Genomic DNA, 7,821 nt, shown 5'->3' on the forward strand with positions numbered 1-7,821 from the left:
GAAGGAGAAGAGAGAAGAGGGGTTCACAGGGAAGGAGAAGAGAGAAGAGGGGTGCACAGTGAAGGAGGGTTGTTTTCACCTTTTATTAAGTAGTGAAAAAAGTGCTGAGAGTGGAGTGCACAGACGACCCAAATATTGTATATTTGATATACAACTAGCCTGATTAATTAGCCTGGTCCCAGATCTGCTCGTATCATCTTGCCAACTCTTATGGTTATTGGCGAGAGAGCACTCCTGGCTCTGGGACCAGGCTAGGGATTAATGTCACTCAAACTGAAATAAAAACTGAGTATTTACCCTGTCAACCTTGATGATCTGGAACTTCTGAGTGATGTCAGCGGGGTTGGAGGGCAGTCTGGACCTTCCGGACACGAAGCGCAGGAATAGAACCCGCTCCTCATTGGCAAACTCCTCCAGGCTCTGCCACAGCCAGCCAATCAGCTGGTGACTGTCTGTGATGTCGCGGTATCGGACTACTTTCTTGAGCATCTCCACGGAGACCTCGGGCAGACCGCAGACCAGCTGTTCTAGCTGGCGCGCCGTGAGAAGGGAGAGGAGAGGCACCGGGATGATGGAGGACATGCCCTCTCTCACCGCTGCTACCTACAGGTAAACAACAACATGACAGACCGCAGACCAGCTGGAACCATCACAACAGCCGGGACAGACACATCACAATGATGATACAGCAGTGTACAACAACACTACCTGTCTGTCCATCTCGTGCAGCCGGTAGTCCAGAGTCCTCTCTACGTAGTCACTCTTGTTGGAGAAGGTGAGGGAGATGTTGTGTCCCCCAGGGACCACGGGCACCAGCTTCCCATCTGCACTGTGGGCCATGAACGAGTCCAGAGGAATCATCTGGAGAGAAAGCACAGGAGGGTTACACAGAACTCTCAGAACACAGTGACAGACGTGATCCGTTTTAATGGTGTATGAAAACAAACTGAAAAGAGAAGTAGTCCGGGAAAAATGACATCCCTGCACAGTACACAGCTGCAGCAGGAACATGGTGATGCAGATCAGTTTGAACATGCCACTGGCTAAAGTAAGCAAAGAGAGGGATCTAGCTACATCTCTATAAACCAGTTTCCCGTACACAGATTAACTTCTTATGGCTGGGGGCAGTATTGAGTAGCTTGGATGAATAAGGTGCCCAGAGGTGCCCAGAGTAAACTGCCTGCTCCTCAGTCCCAGTTGCTAATATATGCATATTATTAGTATATTTGGATAGAAAACACTCTGAAGTTTCTAAAACTGTTTGAATGATGTATGTGAGTATAACAGAACTCATATGGCAGGCAAAAACCTGAGAAGAAAATCCAACCAGGATGTGGGAAATCTGAGGTTGGTCGATTTTCAACTCTGCCCCTATTGAAGARACAGTGGGATATTGGTCCTGTTGCACTTCCTAAGGCTTCCACTAGATGTCAACCGTCTTTAGAAACTTGTTTGAGGCTTCTACTGTGAAGTGGGGCCGAATGAGAGGGGAATGACTCAGAGGTATGCCAGCAGCCACGAGCTAGTCACGCGCATTCACATGAGAGGTAGCTCCCATTCCATTTGTTTTTCTGAAGACAAAGGAATTCTCCGGTTGGAACATTATTGAAGATTTATGTTAAAAACATCCTAAAGATTGATTCTATACATCGTTTGACATGTTTCTACGGACTGTAACGGAACTTTTTGACATTTCGTCTGCAACTAGTGAACGCGCTTCGTGAGTTTTGATTTGTTTACCAAACGCGCTAACAGAAGTAGCTATTTGGACATTATCGAACAAATTAAACATTTATTGTGGAAGTGGGATTCCTGGGAGTGCATTCTGATGAAGATCATKAAAGGTAAGTGAATATTTATAATGTTATTTCTGACTTCTGTTGACTGCACAATATGGCGGATATCTTTTTGGCTTGATGGGTCTCTGAGCGCCGTACTCAGATTATTGCATGGTTTGCTTTTTCCGTAAAGCTTTTTTGAAATCTGATACAGCGGTTGCATTAAGGAGAAGTTTATCTATATTTCCATGTATAACACTTGTATTTTCATCAACATTTATAATGAGTATTTCTGTAATTGATGTGGCTCTCTGCAAAATCACCGGATGTTTTTGGAACTACTGAACAACGCGCCAATGTATACTGAGATTTGTTGATATAAATATGAACTTCATCGAACAAAACATACATGTATTGTGTAACATGAAGTCCTATGAGTGTCATCTGATGAAGATCATCAAAGGTTAGTGATTAATTCTATCTCTATTTCTGATTTTTGTGACTCCACTCTCTGGCGGAAAAATGGCTGTGTTTTTCTGTGATTTGGCGGTGACCTAACATAATCATTTGTGGTGCTTTCGCTGTAAACCTTTTTTGAAATCGGACACTGTGGTGGGATTAACAACAATATTACCTTTAAAATGGTATAAGATACTTGTATGTTTGAGGAATTTTAATTATGAGATTTATGTTGTTTGAATTTGGCGCCCTGCACTTTCACTGGCTGTTGTCATATCGATCCCGTTAACGGGAACGCAGCCATAATCAAGCCTATAGTCATGGACTAAAAAGCATGTTCAATAGAGAACACCCATTGCGTTCAATAGAGAACACCCATTGCGTTCAATAGAGAACACCCATTGCAAATGAATAGCTTTTTAGTCCAGAACTAGCTAGGGTTAATCTCTGTCTGGGAAACAACCCTGTATGTATCATATCCTCCCTCACCACGTGGAAGTTGTCCTCTGTGATGCCGCTGTTGTCCAGGTGCAGGATGCCGTGCAAGGAACGGTAGGTAAGCAGGTCCACCTCCTCCAGGTCCGGCCCACCCAGGGGAATACAACACAGCTGCTTCCACACCCAGGGGGCCAGGTGCAGGTCCAGGGGCTTCTTGGTACGGATGGCCACCGCCATCAGGATGCCTAGGAAACGGAACTGGACCATGTGGTCTTCAGAGACTGCCGCTGGGTTCAGCAGGAACCTGACAGGGGGAATTACAATCAGATTGTTCAACCAAAACTCCAGGAGAAACACAAGAAGGGAAAGGCCTATTGGTTCACTTTACACACAGTAGGAGCTTTCCCAGCAGGCAAAGGTGGCTGAAATGTCATTACGTCACATAATCCAATCAAACTCCGGGAGACACAAGACCCCAGCGGGCAAAGCCGGTGTAAAGTACGTCATAACAAGCAGAAACTTTCCCATGGACAGGGCCTGGTTGCATAAAACATCTTAAGTGTTTCCCTTAAGGAATCATTTTCCCTTACCTGAGGAAATGTTTTTACGGGTGTTGCATCTATGTGTTGCATAGAGCCCCTAAAACATTTCCTTAGGTAAGGGCATACTTAAGTGGTTTTACGGTAGTTTGAAGGCACGTACGGCAGAAAGAGTCTCTTGGTTACCACGGAGACAGCCTTCACTGACTGAACCTCTCGTCAAAGAGATCGTATTTATTTGGGGAGATCGCAAAATAGAGCTTCTACATTCAAGACATGAAAAACAAATGGATTCACAAGATAATAAAATACGTTTCATATCAAACTAGATTACAGAGTAGGTTTTCCTTCAAATAATCTGTGAAACTTTAAGGGAAGAGGGAGGATTTAACTTTAGGATGGTTAATGCATCCAGCCCCAGGTCTACTGCTTCACCATGCACATGGTAGGCAGAGCTTTGATTTAAAGGAACTCACAGCTGGTAAGATCGATGGCTTTACCATGAAACCACGGAAAATATCCAGACAAGAATATGAGACGGTGTGTGGAGAGCAGAGAGAAGAACATGAGACCGTATGGAGAGCAGAGAGAGAACATGAGACCGTGTGGAGAGCAGAGAGAGAACATGAGACCGTGTGGAGAGCAGAGAGAGAATATGAGACCGTGTGGAGAGCAGAGAGAGAAATAATGAGACTGTGTGGAGATCAGAGAGAGAACATGAGACTGTGTGGAGAGCAGAGAGAGAATATGAGACCGTGTGGAGAGCAGAGAGAGAATTGAGACCGTGTGGAGAGCAGAGAGAGAATTAATGAGACCGTTGGGAGAGTAGAGAGGAACATGAGACATTGTGGAGAGCAGAGAGAGAATATGAGACCGTGTGGGAAGCAGAGAGAGAATATGAGACCGTGTGGAGAGCAAGAGAGAATATGAGACTGTGTGGAGAGCAGAGAGAGAATATGAGACCGTGTGGAGAGCAGAGAGAGAATATGAGACCGTGTGGAGAGCAGGAGAGAGAACATGAGAACCGTGTGGAGAGCAGAGAGAGAACATATGAGACCGTGTGGAGAGCAGAGAGAGAAATGAGACCGTGTGGAGATCAGAGAGAGAACATGAGAGCGGAGATAAGAAAGAGACCATGTGGAGAGCAGAGATAATATGAGACCATGTGGGAGCAGAGATAATATGAGACCATGTGGAGAGCAGAGAGAGAATATGAGACATGTGGAGATCAGAGAGAGAATATGAGACCATGTGGAGAGTAGAGAGAGAACATGAGACTATGTGGAGAGCAGAGAGATATATGAGACCATTGGAGAGCAGAGAGATAATATGAGACCATGTGGAGAGCAGAGAGAGCATATGGAGACCATGTGGAGAGCAGAGATAATATGAGACCATGTGGAGAGCAGAGATAATTTACATTTACATTTAAGTCATTTAGCAGACGCTCTTATCCAGAGCGACTTACAAGTTGGTGCATTCACCTTATGATGTCCAGTGGAACAACCACTTTACAATAGTGCATCTAACTCTAAGGGGGGGGGGGGTTAGAAGGATTACTTTATCCTATCCTAGGTATTCCTTAAGAGGTGGGGTTTCAGGTGTTCCGGAATATGAGACCATGTGGAGAGCAGAGATAATATGAGACCATGTGGGAGCAGAGAGAATATGAGACATGTGGAGAGCAGAAGGAGAATTGAGACCATGGAGAGCAGAGATAATGAGACGATGTGGAGAGCAGAGAGAGAATATGAGACCATGTGGAGATCAGAGAGAGAATATGAGACCATGTGGAGAGCAGAGAGAGAACATGAGACTATGTGGAGATCAGAGAGAGAATATGAGACCATGTGGAGAGCAAGAAGAGCATATGAGACCATGTGGAGAGCAGAGTCTCATGATGTACCTACCTGTCGGTGTTACTTCCCACGTCAGTAGAGCTGTTGGGGGTGTGAATGAGCAGATCAACCACACACCGCCTGCAACTCCTGAGAAGGGAACATGTAACAGTAGGACATACATATTAATCTTTTCACATCAAACATCTATGTACAATGAGCAGGGTTGAGGTCCATTTCATTTCAATGAATTCAGAAAGTGAACTGAAATTTAAAAAAAACCTCAATAAAATAATTATAATTTCAGTTAAGTTTCTGAATATACGGAGTAGATATTGAATTAGCATCTTTGTACAAAAAAAGCTGACTTGAACCAGGGCCTACCTGACACATCTCCGTGATGGTGTCATCAAACACCCCCCTGCGTCGTCAGCCCCCTCCCCACCAGTTTGACCTCCAGGCCCTGGAGGGCAGCCTCAGCTCCAGGGGGTTCGAGAGACCACCTGCTTAGCGATCTGCACAAAGATGGGCTTGCTGGAGCGCCCCCTGTGGTGCGGGGGACAATGGGCATTGTTACTGTTAATCTTGAGAAGTACTAATATCAATCAGCATCCGAAACTAAAATGAGCAGCCTTGCAGGTGGGGCTAACCCAAGGGTAATGTACTGTCAATCATCTCAACTAACATGTTACAGTACGATGCATGGGGGGCTAACCCAAGGGTAATGTACTGTCAATCATCTTCATTTACACGTTACAGTACGATGCATGGGGGGGCTAACCCAAGGGTAATGTACTGTCAATCATCTTCATTAACACGTTACAGTACGATGCATGGGGGGCTAACCCAAGGGTAATGTACTGTCAATCATCCTTAACTAACATGTTACAGTACGATGCATGGGGGCTAACCCAGGGTAATGTACTGTCAATCATCTTCAACTAACATGTTACAGTACGATGCATGGGGGGCTAACCCAAGGGTAATGTACTGTCAATCATCTTCTACTAACATGTTACAGGGTATCAGGATCCACTATGTAACCTCAGTAATGGAACCCAGGGGACCAGGATCCACTGTGTAACCTCGAGTATGGTACCCCAGGGGATCAGGATCCACTGTGTAACTCAGTATGGAACCCCAGGGGACCAGGATCCACTGCGTAACCTCAGTATGGAACCCCGGGGATCAAGATCACTGTGTAACCTCAGTATGGAACCCCAGGGGACCAGGATCCACTGTGTAACCTCAGTATGCACCCCAGGGGACAGGATCCACTGTGGTAACCTCAGTATGGAACCCAGGGGACCAGGATCCACTGTGTAACCTCAGTATGGAACCCCAGGGGACCAGGATCACTGTGGTAACCTCAGTTTGGAACCCCAGGGGATCAAGGATCCACTATGAACCTCAGTATGGAACCCCAGGGGACCAGGATCCACTATGGAACCTCAGTATGGAACCCAGGGGACCAGGATCCACTGTGTAACCTCAGTATGGAACCCAGGATGGAACCAGGGGACAGGATCCACTGTGTAACCTCAGTATGGAACCCCAGGGGATCAGGATCCACTGTGTAACTCAGTATGGACCCAGGGATCAGGACCCACTGTGTAACCTCAGTATGGAACCCCAGGGGATCAGGACCCACTATGGAACCTCAGTAATGGAACCCAGGGGTCAGGATCCACTGTGTAACCTCAGTATGGAACTGCCCCAGGGGACCAGGATACACCTGTGTAACCTCATTATGGAACCCCAGGGGATCAGGATCCACTGTGTAACCTCAGTATGGAACCCAGGGGATCCAGGATCCACTATGGAACCTCAGATATGGAACCCCAGGGGACCAAGGGATCCAGCTATGGTAACCTCAGTATGGAACCCCAGTATGGAACCCGCAGGGGACCAGGATCCACTGTGTAACCTCAGTATGGAACCCCAGTATGGAACCCAGGGGACCAGGATCCACTGTGTAACCTCAGTATGGAACCCCAGGTATGGAACCCAGGGGACCAGATCACTGTGTACCTCAGTATGGAACCCCAGGGGACCAGGATCCACTCTGTACTCAGTATGGAACATCAGTATGGAACCCAGGGGACCAGGATCCACTATGGAACCTCAGTATGGAACCCACAGGGATCTTAGAGTTTTATGAGGGCAGACTGCTAACTGCTCCAGGAGTGCTGCCACTGCGACCTGACCTGTTCGTCCACTACGCAGTGTGCACGTCTTGTCCATTCACCTCTGAATGGCAGACTACACAACCCACGTCTCAAGGCTTAAAAACTCTTCTTAACCCGTCTCCTCCCCTTCATCTACACTGATTGAAGTGGATTTAACAAGTGACATCAATAGGGATCATAGCTTTCACCTGGATTCACCTGGTCAGTCTGTCATGAGAAGAGCAGGTGTTCTTAATGTTGTTGTCCACTCAGTGTAGACACGCAGTAGAGAGTTTCTATTCACCTTTTATTGAACATTGTGTGATACTCCAGCACTGCTCAGAAATAATGGACGAGTGTCTGTTAAAACCTTATATACCCCCCCAAAAAAAGTTACGCGGGTTGAGATCCTCTTGAGCATGATGTGGGGTCTGTAGGTCTTGCCCTGGGTCATGTCCTCCTCTATTGATCTGACCAGGGGTAGAGTGTTGACCTTGGGAGACCCGTACGCGCGAGAGCGAACGTCACCCTGCCTATAACCACGCGACCGAATACGCGACCGCCCGCACCACAACGCACAGGCACCATACGAAGCCAGCAC

General features: G+C 46.8%; 1 protein-coding gene across 1 annotated transcript in view; it reads right to left on the reverse strand.

Annotated features, from left to right (window-relative positions):
• LOC111980065 (probable E3 ubiquitin-protein ligase HERC1) overlaps positions 1 to 7,821 on the reverse strand; it is a 106,615-nt gene that overhangs the window by 12,905 nt on the left and 85,889 nt on the right. Inside the window, 7 exon segments of the mRNA XM_070449584.1 lie at positions 298 to 603; positions 709 to 861; positions 2,727 to 2,979; positions 5,125 to 5,189; positions 5,191 to 5,202; positions 5,437 to 5,546; positions 5,549 to 5,598. Of these exon segments, the coding sequence (XP_070305685.1) occupies positions 298 to 603; positions 709 to 861; positions 2,727 to 2,979; positions 5,125 to 5,189; positions 5,191 to 5,202; positions 5,437 to 5,546; positions 5,549 to 5,598 (949 nt within the window).

This window comes from Salvelinus sp. IW2-2015, linkage group LG20 (genome assembly GCF_002910315.2).
Source record: "Salvelinus sp. IW2-2015 linkage group LG20, ASM291031v2, whole genome shotgun sequence".
In the NCBI taxonomy this organism is placed as follows: Eukaryota; Metazoa; Chordata; class Actinopteri; order Salmoniformes; family Salmonidae; genus Salvelinus; species Salvelinus sp. IW2-2015.